Source organism: Microcebus murinus, chromosome 14 (assembly GCF_040939455.1).
Source record: "Microcebus murinus isolate Inina chromosome 14, M.murinus_Inina_mat1.0, whole genome shotgun sequence".
Classification (NCBI taxonomy): Eukaryota; Metazoa; Chordata; class Mammalia; order Primates; family Cheirogaleidae; genus Microcebus; species Microcebus murinus.
The window spans coordinates 73,617,674-73,637,234 of record NC_134117.1 but is presented as its reverse complement, the minus strand read 5'-3'; the positions used below and the strand labels follow the sequence as shown (position 1 = coordinate 73,637,234).

General features: G+C 44.8%; 1 protein-coding gene, 1 long non-coding RNA gene and 1 pseudogene across 8 annotated transcripts in view; 2 read left to right on the top strand and 1 right to left on the bottom strand.

The window, feature by feature from the left end:
- Positions 1-5,946, top strand: part of LOC142861045 (zinc finger protein 248-like) — a 29,301-nt gene extending 23,355 nt beyond the window's left edge. For 6 of the 7 annotated variants that reach the window (XM_076010271.1, XM_076010270.1, XM_076010274.1 and 3 more), the window contains one exon: positions 1,738-5,946. In XM_076010271.1, coding sequence (XP_075866386.1) covers positions 1,738-3,239 — 1,502 coding nt within the window. In that variant the 3' untranslated portion in view covers positions 3,240-5,946. Of the gene's footprint in view, positions 1-1,555 lie in introns of all 7 variants that reach the window. The other variant, XM_076010276.1, reaches the window with a different exon arrangement.
- A 556-nt stretch (positions 5,947-6,502) lies between these two features.
- Positions 6,503-6,621, top strand: LOC142875696 (uncharacterized; annotated as a pseudogene).
- Positions 6,622-10,447: 3,826 nt separating this feature from the next.
- Positions 10,448-14,774, bottom strand: LOC142875683 (uncharacterized). Its single transcript, XR_012922997.1, has 3 exons — positions 14,607-14,774; positions 10,738-10,806; positions 10,448-10,530 (listed from the first exon to the last, which is right to left on the bottom strand). It is a non-coding gene; the product is annotated as an uncharacterized LOC142875683 (long non-coding RNA).
- Positions 14,775-19,561: the final 4,787 nt, after the last annotated feature.

The following is a 19,561-nucleotide window of genomic DNA, read 5'->3' as shown; positions in this document are numbered from 1 at the left end:
CATTCATTTTCTTTTTAGTGTGATTAACATCCCTTGGGGTAGCTACAATGAAGTGTACCCAAGAAGTTTTATGATAAAGTTTATTGAATGTCTCAGTACCATATAGAGAAATATGATCCTTATGGGCCTCACAAGTTGGTAAGAGCCCCAGATGAGGCTAAATGTTAAAGCAGAGAAACCTAGATATGAGAGAAAAACCTAGATATAAAATCAGATTTAAAAACCCAAATGTATAAGCAGACATAAATAATACAGTAATCAATCTAGGAGAGGATGAAGATGGAAACCATGCTTTGCCTCTCTCAAACCTCATATTTCTCAAATGTTTTTTCTATTTTCGTATAAAAAACAACTCTCTTGTTGAACTCATTCTCTATGAGGTTCTGTTCTTTGAATGAACAACTCAGAAAATCTCCATCCCCTGTTCATCATGTCTTGAGTTTATTTACTACAGCATATAAAAAAAGTATTCCTTGTCAATAAAATTAAAGAATATAGGGCCAGGCGTGGTGGCTCACGCCTGTAATCCTAGCACTCTGGGAGGCCAAGGCGGGCAGATCGCTCAGGGTCAGGAGTTGGAAACCAGCCTGAGCGAGACCCTGTCTCTACTAAAAATGGAAAGAAATTAATTGACCAACTAAAAATATATATACAAAAAAATTAGCTGGGCATGGTGGCGCATGCCAGCTACTCGGGAGGCTGAGGCAGTAGAATTGCTTGAGCCCAGGATATTGAGGTTGCTGTGAGCTAGGCTGATGCCACGGCACTCATTCCAGCCTGAGCAACAAAGTGAGACTCTGTCTCAAAAAAATAAAAAATAAAATAAAGAATATGTTAGATCCAAAGTACAGAACATTTCTTTTGAACCTAAGAAGTTGATGTTTTAGGACATTAATTTTTTTTTTTTTTTGAGACAGAGTCTCGCTTTGTTGCCCAGGCTAGAGTGAGTGCCGTGGCGTCAGCCTAGCTCACAGCAACCTCAAACTCCTGGGCTCGAGCGATCCTTCTGCCTCAGCCTCCTGGGTAGCTGGGACTACAGGCATGCGCCACCATGCCCGGCTAATTTTTTATATATATATCAGTTGGCCAATTAGTTTCTTTCTATTTATAGTAGAGACGGGGTCTCGCTCTTGCTCAGGCTGGTTTTGAACTCCTGACCTTGAGCAATCCGCCCGCCTCGGCCTCCCAGAGAGCTAGGATTACAGGCGTGAGCCACCGCGCCCGGCCATTAGGACATTAATTTGATGTTCATGTGTAGAATAGAAAAGAAGCTTGTACTCTGGTGGGAATCCTAGCCCAGTAATTGTATTAGAGGATTAGGACTAACATCTGTTTTGTCTCTACCAAACATAATTCAGCCTCTGAAACCCTTTGTCTACTAATCTTTACTATCACTTTATTCATTGTTTATTGTCTCTGTTCGGCCCACCCCATTCTCTCTTAATCAGCCACTCTGGTTCGCTGTGTTGTGAATTTTATTTCACCTGTTTATTTCCAGTTTTAAAGGTTATTATAAAGTGTTAAATGTCAGTTTCCCCTCCTGTTTGTATTGCAGCATATTTGTGTTTTCCACTTAAACCAGAAGGATAAAGGAAATGTATACTTGAATTCAGCTCATGCCAGGAAACTGAGGCTAAAACAAAAGAATTGACTGTGTACTGGGGCATTTGTGTAAAAGTCCAATTCCATCAGAATGTATTAAGATTGATAAGATGTGGTTATTTTTCTCATTTCTAGAAAGTAAATGGAAAGTTGATGTCCTACTAGAGAACAGCCAGGAAAATCAAGATGAACATTTTTGGGAACTTATATTCACCAACAACAAGATAGTAAGTGTAGAAAGTGGTGATAGAGGAAGGAAAACTTTTGATCTTGTCACAGACCCTGTTTCTTCAAGAAATTTTCCCTATAAAATATGTGACTCATGTGAAATGAGTTTGAAAAATATTTCAGGCTTAATTATTAGTAAAAAGAACTGTTCCAGAAAGAAGCCTGATAAATTTAATGTATATGAGAAATTGCTCCTTGATATTAGACATGAGAAAATTCCTGTTGGTGAGAAATCTTATAAATATGATCAAAAAAGAAATGTTCTTAATCATTGCCAGGCTCTCACTCAGCCAATTTTTGACCAGCCTTTCCAGTATAATGAAAATGGGCAAAGCCTCCATGAGGAGGCAGCCTTTTTAACAAATAAGAGATCTCAGATAGGAGAGACACTATGTAAATATAATGAATGTGGAAGAACCTTCGTTGAAAGTTTAAAGTTCAACATATCTCAGAGAGCTCATTTGGAAATGGAACCATATGAATGTGGTATTTGTGGGAAGTCCTTCTGTATGGATTTAAGATTTGGACATCAGAAAGCTCTTACAGGGGGCAATCCTTATGAATGTAATGAATACGGGGAAATCTTCTGTGACAATTCAACTTTCATTATCCATCAGGGAGCTTACACAAAAAGGATTCCCCATGAATATAAAGTGAGTGACAAAAGTTGGGAAAAGTCAGCTCTCTTTAAACATCAGATAGTACACATGGGGAAAAAACCCTATGAATACAATGAAAATGGGAATAATTTTAGTAAGAAATCACATCTCACCCAACTTCGGAGAACTCACTCAGGAGAAAAAACCTTTGAATGTGGTGAATGTGGGAAAACCTTCTGGGAGAAGTCAAACCTCACTCAACATCAGAGAACACACACAGGAGAGAAGCCCTATGAATGTACTGAATGTGGGAAAGCCTTTTGCCAGAAACCACACCTTACCAACCATCAGCGAACGCATACAGGAGAAAAACCCTATGAATGTAAGCAGTGTGGAAAAACATTCTGTGTGAAATCAAACCTCACTGAACACCAGAGAACACACACAGGAGAGAAACCCTACAAATGTAATGCTTGCGGAAAATCCTTCTGCCACAGGTCTGCACTAACTGTCCATCAGAGAACACACACAGGGGAGAAACCCTTTATATGTAATGAATGTGGAAAATCCTTCTGTGTGAAGTCAAATCTCATTGTACATCAAAGAACTCACACTGGAGAGAAACCCTATAAATGTAATGAATGTGGGAAAACGTTCTGTGAAAAATCTGCTCTCACTAAACATCAGAGAACTCACACAGGGGAGAAGCCCTATGAGTGTGATGCATGTGGGAAGACCTTTAGTCAGAGGTCAGTACTCACCAAACATCAGAGAATTCACACAAGGGCAAAAGCTCATTCCACATCCTGAATGTTCAGAAACCTTCATACACCTGTCAAATTTGTTGTACAGTTAAACAAAATGAAATTAGAGAAAGCCAAAGAATACCACAAATTACTAGAAAATGGTATCTCATTTGAATAATGAAAACTTTCAAGAAAAATAAAAACTTTTCATTGGAAAATTTGTATTGAGGGAAAATCTATTCATTTAAGTAATATGGTAAAATCTTTATCTAGAATTTATGTTGTTTAGTGTCATTCCAGTTGTGATACCAAAATTTTATTGTAAACATAATGGACAGTTTTCATTTATACCCATATTTACAGTGGAATCTAAAGCTTAAAGTGAATGACAGCAGCATTAAGCACATGTGTGAGGAGCCCCTCATGTTTGTAGACCTTATGTGAGTGTGCTCATATAACAGAAATTTGGGTGTGCTTGATGTGTATATTATGGCCCAACATGGTTGTGAGGAGAAAATACTTATACTTAGTTTAGTAACTATTATGGTATATATTAATATTTTCCACACTAAATGCCATTGGTGTTTGGTGTCTTTATAAGTTGATACAATTGTATATGTACATATGTATGTGTATGTAAATATATTTGTTCACATGTATAATGATTTGCTACCTTCACCTCATACTGATTTAAAAGTGCTGTTGATTGTTAAAATTTCAGGAGTTTTGTGAGCCAGTTATTATACACAGTCATTATTTAAAATTATATAAATTTACAATTTATTCATATTAAAAACAAAGTTATTAAATATTCAACACTCATCACTTCCAAATTATTTTGCTACATTTTACTTTTATCTTTGTGGTTTAGGTTACTCATATTATTGAATCTGTATGGTGAAAATACTATATCTTGGAGTGCCACTGCACATCTCTTCCTGACTCCACATTCAGTGCTACCCTGTTGGTAGTTTAATGGGAGTATTTACACTATGGAAACTGGCAAAGTCTATAAATCAAGGTCTTCATTTTCTCAGAGAACCTGTTGTGAAATATTTACCAGCATACCACTGTGTATATATAAGAAATATATAGCAGATTTAAAGTACAAACCACATACCCATTTTTCTATTTCCTGACATAAATAAATGGCTACAGCCATTATTGCTGAGTTGCCTCTTCAGGATAGAAGCCAAAAAATGTTTTTGCGAGGTTTTTAACTACCTCTGAATCAGTCCTATTGTAAATGCTACCAGAGTCTTTTTTTAGCTTGGCCAGTATATGTCTTAAGTGAAATATTATTTCACAGAGAATCATATCACATAACCTTTCCTGTTTCCTGCCATATATGAATGAGTATGGCCATTATTACTGAACTACCAGTTCAATAAACAAGTCAAACACTATTTTTTCTGAGGTTTTTGAGCTACCTCTGAGTTAGTTGATAATGTAAATGCTGTTAATAAGAATGATATTTACATAAATTATGTAAAGGTTAACATCAGTTATAAATAGTAATAGTTTGCTCTCTACATATAAAAAGTGATGGTATGTAATGAAATGTTCTTTTCATACTTGGTACTTCAATGTGCATCTATTTAGGCATGATATATGTAACTCTAGGTCTATGTAACCCAGAAACTATGTTTTTGTATTTAGTATTGTAGAATGTCATATAGTGTCTCTACCTCTTTTGTCCTTGTTTCCTACACTTCATTAGAACACATTGGTCAGCAGTTCTGAGAGACACTGCTCACCCAATGGCCATTCCCTATGTCTTCCTTGCTGAGCTAAGTTTTATATCTTTGTCCATCCTTCTCCCAGATGATTTAGGGGATAAGTCCAGATTAGTCACAGCTAATGGAAATTCCATTCTAATGCTTTTTTGTTGGGGTGAACCTGTGAGCAATGAGGTGTTGGAAAATATTCTACAATACTTCTGGGAAAGATCTCCCTGATAATACATTGTCAGGACATGAGAAGAGATTGTCTATCTTCTGCTGGACTTTTTCATGTCTGTATGTGATACTAGCTTACAGTTTGTAGCTCTGAAGGGCAGTAGCCTGAAGATGACAGTGCACAAGGTGGAAAAGCCATCTCAGAGGTGATGTTGCTGAGCTTCTCAGATCTCCACACTTGCTTTCTACTGGGACTTTGTATTACCGTGATAATAACTGTCTCTTATTTATTCTTAGGGCTGTCTGATACTTAGAGCTGAAGGCATTCCACCTGACACAGAAAAATTTTGCTAAGTGTTAATGTTCTATACATTGCTTTTGGGGAAAGAATTGTTTCTTTTGACAGGTTGATATAGGGATTGCTATTTGTATCAGCCATGGATCTTTCTGGTGGACAACAGAATTCTCTAAACAGATTTTAATGGCAGACTTACCACAGTGGTGCCTGACAGAAACAAGGGATATTGAAACACCTAGAGACTAGCGTCAGCAGGAAGCCATCACCATTCTGAGGCCTCAAGGGGCAAGGATGGAAGCAGTGTTACCTGACCCCAGCAAGAGCTGCTGTCATGGAGGAAGGGCCACTGTGTCAGAAACATTGTCACCACCAGAATTGTGGCACCAAATTGCCAGTGCCTCCCTTTTTGTGAACCCAACGAGATGCATCTGTAGGAGAGCCCAGGTGGGTTCAGAGAAAGGTGGAGAGAATCTGGGTAAAGTACATGGAGAATAAGTAGCACAGTGTTTTTCATTTCTGTAAATTCCTATGTAGAATGCTCAGAATTAAAAATAAAGTTATTCTGCTAGCTGAAAGTTAAGTGTTTCTCGTTCATTGTGCTTTTGTGTTGGCATAAGGAAATTCTCTTTGGAACCAAGCATTGTGGCAGGTATGTCTCCTTTGACATGATAAAGTAGACATTATTTGAAATTGCACTATTCTCATCTCTGGTGTTCCTTGTCATATGTGATAGAGGTAAGCAGCTTTATTTTCCCACATAGCCAGTTTTCCCTGCATTGAATAATTCAGCCCTTTCCTTGATTTAATATGGCATTTTTATTATGTACTTAAATATGCACTGGGACTATTTGCTCAATGCAACTTTTCTACATTATTCTATTAATGGAACCTGTCCTTGTGATCATAGGGTTGGCATTTACCCTAGCCCTGGCCTCACATTTTGTATTGATCCAGGAATAATTATTTGTTACAAATAGGCCATTGGGAGGTTGTCGTAGATCAGATAGCTTGTAGCTTTGTTGCTGCCATCAGTCTTATTGAGAAAATACACTTGTGGTGTGATCTATTAAAAGACAGTCCTCAACACACACACACAAAAATGCTATAAAGTGCTATAAAGAAAAATGAAAAGTCTACAGCCATACCACCCTGAATGTGCCCAATCTCGTCAGATCTTGGAAGCTAAGCAGAGTTAGGCCTGGTTAGTACTTGGATGAGAGACCGCCTGGAACTACTGGGTGCTGTTGGTTTTTTTTTTTTTTCCTTTTGAGACAGAGTCTCACTCTGTTGCCTGGGCTAGAGTGCCGTGGCATCAACCTAGCTCACAGCAGCCTCAAACTCCTGCGCTCAAGCAATCCTCCTGCCTCAGCCTCCCAAATAGCTGGGACTACAGGCATGCGCCACCATGCCCAGCTAATTTTTTCTGTATATTTTTAGTTGACCAATTAATTTGTTTCTTTTTTTAGTAGAGACATGGTCTTGCTCTTTCTCAGGCATATCTCAAACTCCTGACCTCGAGCGATCCTCCCGCCTCGGCCTCCCAGAGTGCTAGGATTATAGGCAGGTAGGCTTTTTTTTTTTAATTAAAAAAAAAATGAAAACAGGAAAAGTTGTCAGAGGAATGGTGTGATTTTATATAGGATGGTGTCCTAGTCTGTGTGCATTGCTATAAAGAAGTACCTGAGACTGGGTAATTTACAATGAAGAGGTTTGTTTGGCTCATGGCTTTGCAGGTTGTATAGGAAACATGGCGCCAGCAACTGCTTCTGGTGAGGGCTTCAGGGAACTCCCACTGGTGGTTGAAGGCAAAGGGGGAGCAAGCATCACATGGAGAGAAACAGACAGATCCTTCAACAGAATGGCAGCAAGCATTCATGAAGGAACTGGCTCCGTGACCCAAACACCTCCCATCAGGCGCCACTTCCAACATTGGGGATCCAATTTCAACAATAAGGTTTGGAGGGGACAAATACCCAAACTATATCAGGTGGATACAAAAAGAGCTCACTGAGGAGGCCACACGGAGGGTAGAGCTGTGTGGATGTTTGAGTGTGCCTGCATGTGTACATCCAGCACACATGCATGTGTGACCAACACCTTCATGTCAGTTTCTGCTTCATGAAACACTTACTGTAAGTACCTGCAATATACATTGATATTTTCTTCTGCATAATACTACATTTCATTTAAAGAAATACTTTTTCACACATACTAAACTGATTTCACTACCAAACATATGCCACAGGGCACTAGTGTTTAAACCAGGATGGGAATTGCTGGGTTATCAGTTTGTACTTTGTGAAATGACTAAGTAATCACTTCTAGTGCCTGCAAATTGTTTTCTGATTAACTGTTTCAAGCCTATTTCTGGAATTGGGCCTATTTTCTGTCTTCAACTCATCCTCCCTGGTCTGGTGTGCCCTGTCACTTCATACCCAGCTTGTAGTTGGCATGGAAGTGAGGAGCTGTTGCTTCTAGGAGGGTTCAGCCCCTGGGTATCCTTGATGCCCTCAGCCAGACACTGCAGCTGCAACGGCCCTGGACCTCTCCACTGCATCTCTGTCTGCCTGAGGAAGACTTACCTATTCCAAGTCCTGCATTTCTACTGAATCCTCACCTGCCACTCAATGACTGGAAAGTGCACAATCTCAGCCTCCTTTTATTTGAGGAACTTCACCTCACTTTTCCTAGCCTGCCCCTCCTGTCATATCTTGCATTCCCAGGCTTCTCTTTCAGATGAGGAACTGAATTCTCTCAGATACAACTTCTTAAGAGCAAGATCTCCTCAGATTCTTTGGGAGGTGAGAAGAGATTACTATCCAGTTCTCTCATGTCTCGAGTCCATACTTTGGGGTGGTCAATTCTCTCTCGGATTGGTTTCCTCATCTACAAAATGGGGGTAGTTATCCCATCTACCCTCCCCCCAATGTCCTCCCCCCCGTGTTCCCCCATCCCTCACCCGTCCCTGCCCCGCATCCTCCCCCCTTGTCCTCCCCCTATGTCCTACCCCCGTGTCCTCCCCTCCGTCCTCCCCCCCCCTTGCTCCTCCTCCCTGGGTCCTCCCCCCGCATCCTCCCCACTGTTCTTCCCCCGTGTCCTCCCTGTGCTCCCCCCACGTCCTCCCCCCTGCGTCCCCCATGTCTTCCCCTCGTGCTCCCCCCACGTCCTCCCCCTGTGCTCCCCAGTGTCCTCCCCCCCCCGTGCTCCCCCGCGTCCTCCCCCGTGCTCCCCCGCGTCCTCCCCCGTGCTCCCCCGCGTCCTCCCCCCCGTGCTCCCCCCCGCGTCCTCCCCCCTGTGCTCCCCCTGCCCCGCGTGCTCCCCCCACATCCTCCCCATGCTCCCCCTGCCCCGTGTGCTCCCCCTGCCCCATGTGCTCCCCCTACGTCCTCCCCCGTGCTCCCTCTGCCCCACGTGCTCCCCCCACATCCTCCCCCGTGCTCCCCCTGCCCCGTGTGCTCCCCCCACGTCCTCCCCTCGCGTCCCCTGGCGTCCTCCCCCTGTGCTCCCCCCACGTCCCCCCATCCTCCCCTGTGTCCTCCCCCGTGCTCCCCCCGCATCCCTCCCACATCCCCCTGTGCTCCCCCCACATCCCCCCGTCCTCCCCCCACCCTGAGTCCTCCCCCCGTGCTCCCCCCACGTCCTCCCCATGCATCCCCCCCGTGCTCCCCCCACGTCCTCCCCCACGTCCCCCCTGCGTCCTCCCCCCTGCGCTCCCTGCGTGTCCTCCCCTGTGCTCCCCCCACGTCCTCCCCTCATGTCCCCCCACGTCCTCCAATGTCCTCCCCCCTGTGCTCCCCCCGCGTCCCCCCCACGTCCTCCCCCCGTGTCCCCCCCACGTCCTCCCCCCACGTCCCCCCCACGTCCTCCCCCCATTCTCCCCCACGTCCTCCCCTGTGCTCCCCCCATGTCCTCCCCACGTCCTCCCCCCTGTGCTCCCCCTGCGTCCCCCCCACGTCCTCCCATGTGTCCTCCCCCCTGTGGCCCCCCGCATCCCCCCGTGGCCCCCCCGCATCCCTCCGTGCCCCCCCGCATCCCCCCATCCTTCCACGTGTCCTCCCCCGTGTCCCCACCCCCGTCCTCCCACGTGTCCTCCCCCTGTGCTCCCCCACCTCCCCCCCACGTCCTCCCACATGCCCTCCCCCGCGTCCTCCCCCTGCATCCCACGTGTCTTCCCACGTGTCCTCCCCCCACGTCCTTCCCCTGCATCCTCCCCCGTGTCCTCCCCCCTGTGCTCCCCCCACGTCTCCCCCATCCTCCCCCGTGCCCCCCATGTCCTCCCCTGTGTCCTCCCCCCTGTGCTCCCCCCATGTCCTCCCCCCATTCTCCACCCACGTCTCCCCCACGTCCTCCCCTGTGGCCCCCCGTGCCCCCATCCTCCCCCCATCCTGTGGCCTTCCTTGTGCTCCCCCCACGTCCTCCCCCGTGTCCTCCCCCGTGCTCCCCCTGCATCCCCCCCGCATCCTCCCCCGTTCTCCCCCGTCCCCCCCGTCCTCCCCCCGCATACTCCCCCGTGCTCCCCCGTCCCCCCGCGTCCTCCCCCCCCCCGCGTCCTCCCTCGTGCTCTGAAGTATCCTAATTATGGACAGCATTAATCTTAGTTGAAGTACATCCTGCATCCTGTGATCTAAGCCCGAGGGCATTCCACTGGGTACACGAAGCATGTCAGGCGCCTCAGGGGTCCAGGGCCCTTGCACCCTGGGCTAGCGGCTATATCTTGTGGGAAGTTGTGCCGTGCACCACCGCCCTTCCCCTTAGTTTCTAAACTTAATCACACTAGCAGAGGCGAGATAGCAGGTGCGGAGTCAGATAAGGGTCAACTGGAAATTTCCCACTCTCCTAAGCCAGCAAGCAAGCTTAATACAGAAGGTAATGGCTGGTTATTGGCTACCTACGGGCCCTAAGCCCTAACAGAGTATATTTATATTTCGATGTTTTTTCCACCAGAGATCTTTAGTGTTGCCAAACCCACAAGAAGGTTCAATTTTGCCAGGGGCACAAAAAGCCAATTACTGGGACAGTGAGGATTGTCAGGAGGAAAGCATTTATTTCCAGGACTGGTCAAGGGAGGCAGGAACTGCCTGGGATCCGCCTCCCCACCAAGAGGGCTGGAGTTCTTCTGTAGGTGGGATGAATAATGCAGAAGGGGTGTGAGCATCCTCCTGTGTTTGGGGTGGAGTGCAGGGCGGAAGCACAGCGAGAAATCATGTTAGCACATAGGTCCCATGATCAAAAAGTGGCGGATAAGTCCCTCGCTGGGTGGAGATTTTAGTATTATAATGAGCCAGGGTTAATATTGGTTGTTAGTTCAGCATTGTGTGCAGGCTCAGTGAGTCTTCCCGCATCTTCTGTGGTGGAGTATGGCTTACCTTGTCTTCTCTGGACAAGCAGGTGGTGTGAAGCTTTGTAGGAGGGTCCACTGGTTCCTGGGAAAGAAACTCAAAAGAAAATGCATCAGTACAACAGAAAGTTATAATGTTCTGGTTAGCAAATTTTGCTAAAGAGTTCTCTATTTTCTGCCTAATTGAGACGGCAACTGCTAAATAAATCTTGTCAAGGCCACTTAGAGCTGCCAGCTCCAGCCATAATGTGAATACCGAAAACTTACTTGAAATATGAGGCAACCAAAAACATTATGAGAAAACATTTTTTGTTTTTTGCTTACAGAACTGGTTGAAAGGAAAACTGTGGACTAATATCTTTTATAGACAGAGAAGCAAAATCCTTAACAAAATATTAGCAAATTGAATGCAACATTGTATAAAAATAATTATACATCACAGCAAGTGAGATTTATTCCAGGTATGCAAGGCTAGTTCAACATTTGAAAATCAATTAAAGTAATCCACCATATCAAAAAGAAAAATCATGTGGTCATATCAATAAATGCAGAAAAAGCACATGATAAAATCCAACAGCCATTCATGATGAAAACTCTTAGGAAACTTGGAACAGAACGAAACTTCAAGTTGATAAAGAAAATCTACGAAAACAACCATGCAGCTTCTCACTTCATGGTGAGAAGCTAGATGCTTTTACCCTAAAATTTGAAACAAGGCAAGGATATCACCCCCATCCCTTCTATTCATTATCATATTGGAAGTCTTAGCAAATGTGATAAGACAAGAAAAGAAAAGAAAATATGTATAGATTAGGAAGGAACAAATAAAACTGTCTCTCTTCACAGATGATATGATTCTCTACACATTTAATCCCAAAGAATAAAAAAAAAAAAAAAAAAAAACCCAACCTGGAACTAATAAGTGATTATAGCAAGGTTGTAGCTTAGAAAGTTAACATTAAAAGTTCATTGCTTTCTTATATATCAGCAATGAACAATTTGAATTTGAAATTAAAAATGCAGTACTATTTACATTAGTACCCCTAAAATGAAATGCTTAGGCATAAAGTTAAAATATGTACAGGATCTATATGAGGGAAACTTCAAAACTTTGATTAAAGAAATCAAAGAAGATCTAAATAAATTGATAGATATTTCATGTTCAAGGATAGCAAGACTTAATATTGTTAATATGTTAACACTCCCTGTCTTGACCTATTGATTCAACTCAATTCAAATCAAAATCCTAACAAGTTATTTTGGAGATATTAACACATTCATTCTAAAGTTTATATGAAAAGGCAAAAGACTCAGAATAGTCAACACAGTAGTGAAGAAGGAAAACTCAGAAGACTGACATTACTCAACTTTAAGACTTACTATACAGCTACAGTAAACAGCTACAGTAAACAAGACAACATGACATTGATGAAAAAATAGACAAATTGATCAATGAAAACAGAGCCCGGAAATAGACCCATGCAAATATAGTCAGCTGATCTTTAGCAAAGAATTGAAGGCAATGGTCTTTTCAACAAGTGGTACTTAAACAACTGGACACCCACACATACACACACACACACACACACACACACAAATACAGAATCTAGGTTCAGACCTTACTCTATTAAAAAAAAAATTAGGCCGGGCGCTGTGGCTCACGCCTGTAATCCTAGCTCTTGGGAGGCCGAGGCGGGCGGATTGCTCAACGTCAGGAGTTCAAAACCAGCCTGAGCAAGAGCGAGACCCCGTCTCTACTATAAATAGAAAGAAATTAATTGGCCAACTGATATATATATATAAAAAATTAGCCGGGCATGGTGGCGCATGCCTGTAGTCCCAGCTACTCGGGAGGCTGAGGCAGAAGGATCACTCAAGCCCAGGAGTTTGAGGTTGCTGTGAGCTAGGCTGACGCCACGGCACTCACTCTAGCCTGGACAACAAAGCGAGACTCTGTCTCAAAAAAAAAAAAAAAAAAAAAATTAACTCAAAATGGATCGAAGATCTAAATGTAGAATCCAGAAGCATATAACTTCTAGAAGATAACACAGAAGAACATCTAGGTGACGTTGAGTTTGGTGATGAGTTTTTAGATACAACACCAAAGTACAATGCATGAAAGAAAAAATTGGTAATTTGGACTTTATTAAAATTAAAAACTTCTGCTAAAGAAACTGTTAAGAGAATGAAGATTGAAGCCACAGATGAGAAAAATATTTCCAAAATATATATTCAGTAAAGGACTATATTCAAAATACACAAAGGACTCTTAAAACTTGACAATGAAAATGAGCAAGATGATTAAAAAATGGTAAAAGATCTGAACATCCACCTGACTGAAGAAGATATATAGATGGTAAATTAATCAGATGAAAAGATGCTCAATATCATATGTCATTAGGGAACTGCAAACTAAAACAACAATGAGACACCACTATATACCCATTAGAATGGCTAACAACAACAATTGCAACAACAACAAAAACCCAGCAATGCCAAATTCTGGGCAAGATGCAGAACAATAGGAACACTCATTGATTGCTGGTGGAAATGGAAAATTGTACTTTGAAAGACAGTTTAGCAGTTACAAACCTAAACACACTCTTACCATCCATACAAACCAGCAGTTGTGCTCCTAGTTATTTACTCAAGTGAGTTGGAAATTTGTGTCTACACAAAAACAGGACATGAACATTTATGTCAGCTTTAATCATCATTGCCCCAAACCAGAACCAATCAAGATGTATTTCAATAGCTGGCTGGATAAACAAGCTGTTACATCCATACAATGGAATATTATTCGGGAATAAAAAGAAATGAGCTATTAAGCCATGAGAAGACATAGAGGAGCCTCAAATGCCTATTGCTGAGTGAAAGAAGCCAATCTGAAAAGGTAACATACTATATGGGTCCAACATAGGACAAAGTGGGAAAGGTAAAACTATACAGATGGTATAAAGATCAGTGGTTGCCAGAAATTTGGGGGGAAGGAGGAGAGGAGAGGTATAAATGATTGAAGCCCAGGGAATTTTCATGGTGGTAAAATTAACTGTAAAGGTAGCTACATTTATTTATTTGTCAAAGCCAGAGAATTGTACAACACAGAGTGAACCTTAATGTAGACTATGAACTATAGTTAATGTGTCAGTAATAGTTCATTAATTGTAACAAATATTCCACCAGGATGCCAGAGTTAACAATAGGGGAAACTGGCAGGGGAGTGCCATGGGTGTATGGAACTCTATATGCTATGTGCTCAGTTTTTCTGTAAATCTAAAACTGTACTAAAGTATAAAGAGTTTTACTTAAAATACTCAACTAATAGGCTCCACAATAGGATGGAAGTGACAAGAAAAGAACTGGTGAACTTGAAGATAGACCAATATGAACAACAGAGAAAAACAGGGTGAAAAAAAATGAACAGAGCTGCAGGGCCAGGTGAGACTATATCTAATATTTCTGCCATTGGAGTCACAGAAGGAGAGTAGGTGGTCCTGAAAAAAGTATTTGAAGAAGTAATGACTGAAAACTTACCAAATTGGGCAAAAGACAAACCTTAAACCTATGGATTTAAGAAGCTTAGTTTAGCAAACACCAAACAGGATAAACACAAAGACACTCCAAGAGACATCACAGTCAAACTTCTGAAAGCTATGAGAAAGAAATGACACCTAGAGGGGGAAGACATTGCAAGTGACGATAGACTTCTCATAAGAAACTGATGGCCAAGAGGAAGTAGCACATTTTTCCATTACTGAGAGAAAACCATCAACAGAAAAAATACGTTTCAAGAATTAAGGACAAAAGAGACAACGTCACAGGAAGGAAAAATAAGAGAATTTGTTGCTAAGATCCCGCCCTTAAGAATGGCCCAGGAAGGGAAGAGGGTATACTTACATAATGGGTGTGGTGTTGGCACAGAGGGGAGGAGGGGTGGCAGGGGCAATAGATGTAACCCCAACAATGTTTGTTATCCCATAATATAATGAAATAAAAGGAGAAAAAAAGAGTGGCCCAGACCAGAGAATACAGGCGCCCCTCGCCCCGCGGGCAGCCGCGCTGGGCGCCGCCTGCCGGCGGGGGGACCGCGTGGAGGCGGGAGCGCCCGGCCTGCGCGTGCGTGCGGAGGGCCGGAACAGGCGCCTCGCGCTCTCGCCGCCGCCGCAGCCGCGGCCTCCCCTGCCCGGCGGCCCGCGGCCGGCCACCCGGCCACGGCGGCTGCTGAGCAGCGGGGTCCCCACAGTGGACGGGGACCAGCCCCTGCTCCTCTGGGACCCCACGGAAACCCGCAAACATGGCTGGGCTTGACGTAGGTTCTGAACATAAAGTTACGTGAGATTTCTGAACGTGAGGGTCATGGAGCAAATGTCATACCTGATGTCTGTGTGTCCCATTTAAGAGACAAATGGCAAGGCTGGACACTGAGACTTTACCTGCCTGCTACCCGGCCTCCCAGCCTGGGCGTGGCCGGACTCCGGTTCGTGCGGATCTTGCTCTGCAGCTGCCAGCCCCGTCCTCTTGGGAAGTCAGCACCTACTCCCAGGGCTGCTGAGGGGCGAGCAGTGGTTTATTTTTTCTTTAGTGTTTGCATTTTGACTATCACTCTCTGCTGAATTCATTCCGAGGCCGAGGACTGAGTTCCTCCTCACCTCTTGGTGTTACACCCTGAGGAACCAGCTCTGAACTGTGGAGCCGCGGGCCCCACACAGCGCCCCTCCCCAAGTGTCCCAGGACGTCCCTCACCACAGGTGAGGCACACCCGCATGGCTGCAGAACACGGCAACACACAGAACGGGCCGAGAGAAAACGGGTCACCGGGATCTGGGATTCAAAGGCAAATTTGACCGGAACAGTTCTTCAGCCACCAAGGCATTAGGCTGAAACTCCTGCGCACCCTTCCCTGCTGATTTCAGGACCCAAACCTCACCTCTCACGGGGTCTGACCACCCCCGGGGGCCGGTGCCCTCTGCCATACCAGGTCTTTTCTCCCGGCCTGCCTTCCTAGCACGCACAGCCTTGCCCCACCCCCAGGCAGCCCCTGCGATTTGCCCTGCTCCTCACCAGGTCCCCAGCGTCTCCCGAACTGGCTGCTCCCAGTGCAAACAGACGCAAGGTCTTAAACCATGGCAAAAGACATATTAAGAGTTTTCCTTTGTTGTGACCTCGTTATGACAGAAAAATATAAATTTTTAACTGGGCTTTCCTTATTCCTTGTGACAGCCTGTCAGCCCAATGAGATTGATAGAAGATTGGTTCACAGTTCCATTGACAGTGGAAATGAAAGGCCCTCCCCAAAATCCCTGTGAATTCTCAAGGAACTAATGTGCTCATGGTCACTTCTGTGTGAAATGTTGGCCTGGCAAGTTCCCAGCACTTACCAGATGGAAAATCTCTACCCTTCCACTGCACCCTACCATCCTTGCCCTTCGTGGAGCCTGGCCTGAGCCCCAGCCCAGGTGTGCTGACCCAGACGGAACCCTGGAGACTGGCCAGGCCCTAGGTGTTTACAGCAGCCTGACCCCAAGGGCCTCAGTTTCCCAGGCACAGCATGGGGCTAAGGGGGTAGCTCAGTGCAGGCCTGGCCTGGCTGCTCCGTGGTATGGAGCTTGTATTCCTCAGCTTGGGCTGCCATGGAATATGCCACAGACTGGATGGCATAAACAACAGAAATTTATTTCTTCACGGTCTGGTGGCTGGGAATCTGAAATCAGGGTGTCTGCAAGCTCAGTTTCTTCCCAGGCCTCTCTCCTGGGCTCACACTTTCTCCCTGTGTCTTCATGTGGTCTTTCTCCCTGTGAGTCTGTGTCCTAACCTCTTCTTCTTATAGGAACACCAGTCATATTGAATTAAGACCCACTTTAATGACCTCATTGTAATGTAATTACTTCTTTAAAGACCCTGTTTCCAAATACAGTCTCATTCTGAGGTACTGTGAGTTAGAACTTCAACATAAGACTTTTGGGAGGACACACTCCAGAACACACCAGGGCTAAAGTGAGAAGGCTTTGGCTTTTAACCACACTCTTCATGAATTTCTAAGGCTCTAAGTCTAAAGTTGAAGATAAAGACGCCCAAGTAGAAGGCAGACATGCCAGAGCACGTTGAAACCCTATGTCCTTCAGGCTTCCTGCCTGTGTTAGGGAAGGCTGAGAGCAGCTGACATGATGCTGGCTGAGGGAATATTTAAATGTGAAATCAAGAACATCAACAAACCTGGGTACAATTCACAGCTGAAAATTATTGGTAGGGATGGGGCGATTGCAGTCCTCTGTCCTGGCTAGACCAGAAAGTGTGTGCAGCCTGCCTGAGAGAAAACAGCATTGGCTCTGCAGAAGCAGTGTGGGGTGAGGCTAAGGCATGTGTCGGGGCCACAGCACCTGGTGGCCCTTCCTGGGGGCCACTGCGGCCAAGTGGTCTCTTCATCAGGAAGTCAGAGCAGGGACCCTGAGTGGAGCCTCCCACAGGGGCCTGGGCAGGCGATGGACACCCTGGATGGGGATGGCAGTTATCACAGCTCTACCCACCCTCTCTGACCTCCATCTCCCCCAAGAGCGACAGCATTGGCCCAGGCCTGGGGCTCCTGCCCAGGAAATGTAAGGAGTGAAGAGTAGGGCCGAGGCCACAACTCTGAGGGAAACGGCCCCACAACCTATGGATTTCATAATTGTGTGGCTGCATAGCCATGACGTCCTCTTGTGTTATAGAAGGAAGCCGTGACCTTGAGAGGGAAAGCGATGTGCCTGAATCTAGTGGATCTGCAGCCCTACTAGAGCTACAACCTGTGTGCACAACTTTGTGCCTTTGCACACGCCCAGCCCTGGTAGGCAGGCCAGGTCAGAGGTGTGTGCTGCCCACATGCTGGGGACTAAAGGAAGCCTCCTCTGTGATGAAGAGGGTGGCTTCAGGAGAGGCATCTAGAATGTTGTGAGGCACAAGAGCAGAGAATAGCCCCAGTGGCCCAGAGGTGAGAAATCCAGTAAATGTGGGGCTGATCCTTCTAGAACTTTCCAGGGACAACCACCAGCATGTCGTTTACACAGTCAGGGGTCACTCTGGGCTCTTCTCCCTCTCTGATATCATATTCAATGATTTTAGGAGATAGACATCTGGAAAAGAAATTAGATTTCCAAAATGAGTTATAATGATTGCATATTTAATGCTGTATGTACAATGACCAAGTGTCTAAGGCCTAAGAGGCTCCAGGGCTGCCCTGCACCAGGCAGTATTACTCTGGGTCTCTAGTCAGGCCTTTCCTCCATCCATTCCTTTCCTGTTCTTCACAGGAAACTTCTTCCACCATTACCATCGTGCACCAGCCTCTAGAGCCGTGGCACTCAGACCCTGCTCCCTTAGAATGCTGGGTCTCCTTCTAAATAACAGAAAATAACAGCAGGGCTAGTATTTTCTTTCATTTTTTCATCTATGCAATTTTAAAACAAATGTTATGAGCTGACAACAGTAAGAAGGGAAGTTAGAAAGCAACTGCTACATCTGGTTGGATGGGCTTCAGTGCTACATGCTGATGATTTCACACACAACCTGCAACCCAAGAGTGTTACTTGCTCCTAAAGCCTCTCCTAGTCCATGGGAAAGAATGGCATCTGCAGGATAGTGAAGAGCACTTGGCTTCAGGCTCACCTAGACTCTAATTGTTACATGCTGAATCACTGGCACAAGTTTCTCTGATTTTTAATTTTCTCATCTGCAAAATACCAATGATAACACTTTACTCATAGGGCTTTGGTGAGAATTACTTGAGATAATGTAAAGTTCTTAGCAGACTCCCTAGCAAGATGGAAAGTATGCTATTGGTAGCTATTTTTTTTAATGGCTTTATTGAGGTAACACTGGTATATAAAAACCCAGCACATTATTAATGCATACAGTTTGATGAGTTTGTACATAGGTGTACATCTGTGGAACCATTGCCACAATCATGGCAACAGACATAGCAATTATCTCCAAAAGTGGTGTCCTTGTGCCTTTTTGGGTTTGCATGTGTGTGAGAACACTTAATATGAGACCTATCCTCTTAAAAAAATTTTGAGTGCACATTACAGTGCTGTTAACTGGAGGCATTGTGTGTTGTGTTGCAGGAATAATTATATACTTAAAAATGGATGTTTTTTTATGATCAGTCTGATGCAGACACAGAATAACACCTGGAGAGACATGTGGAGTGGGAGAGATTTATTACAGTCACAGGTCCTGGAGTGGGAGGCATGGCTTGCCATGTGGGGGGCCATCTGGGAGGAGCTCTTAGGGAGTGGCTCCACCAAGCAAGTGAGGAGCTGAGAGACAGTGAGGACCTGTGGGGACAGTGAGGACCTTTACTGGGCTCAGGGAGATGTACAAAAGCAAAAGGTGTAAAGGATTGCATTGGAGAGTTTAAATGTCCCTGGGTCCTAGGCAGGGGATGGCAATAAGAGGGATCTGGTGCATCTGGTTGCCTGGGTGGGTACTCAGTCTGTTTGTGGGGATGTTGAGGCATCAGGAAAATACCAAATTTTAAAAATTTATAATGCGATTAATCCCATCCTGCCTCAACATTGTTAACAATACTAACTGGAATGGATAACACTTGTCATCTGGGTTGTAGAGATGTTGAAAGGGATTGGAACACTGGACGTAGCCACCAAAGGAAAACTCTGGGAAGTTTGTGACAGGCAGGAAGAGTCCTGTTAGGCACATGGTCAGGTGTGGAACCCAGTCCACAGCCGGACACATTGGTGAGCAAGAGCCAAGAGAATAGGTCAGGCGCCTCTGAAGTTAAGGGAATCTGCTGGAAGATATTGGTTATATTGTGAAGGGTTTTGCCTTTTGTTCTGTTCTATGTATTTTGGCCTGCACCT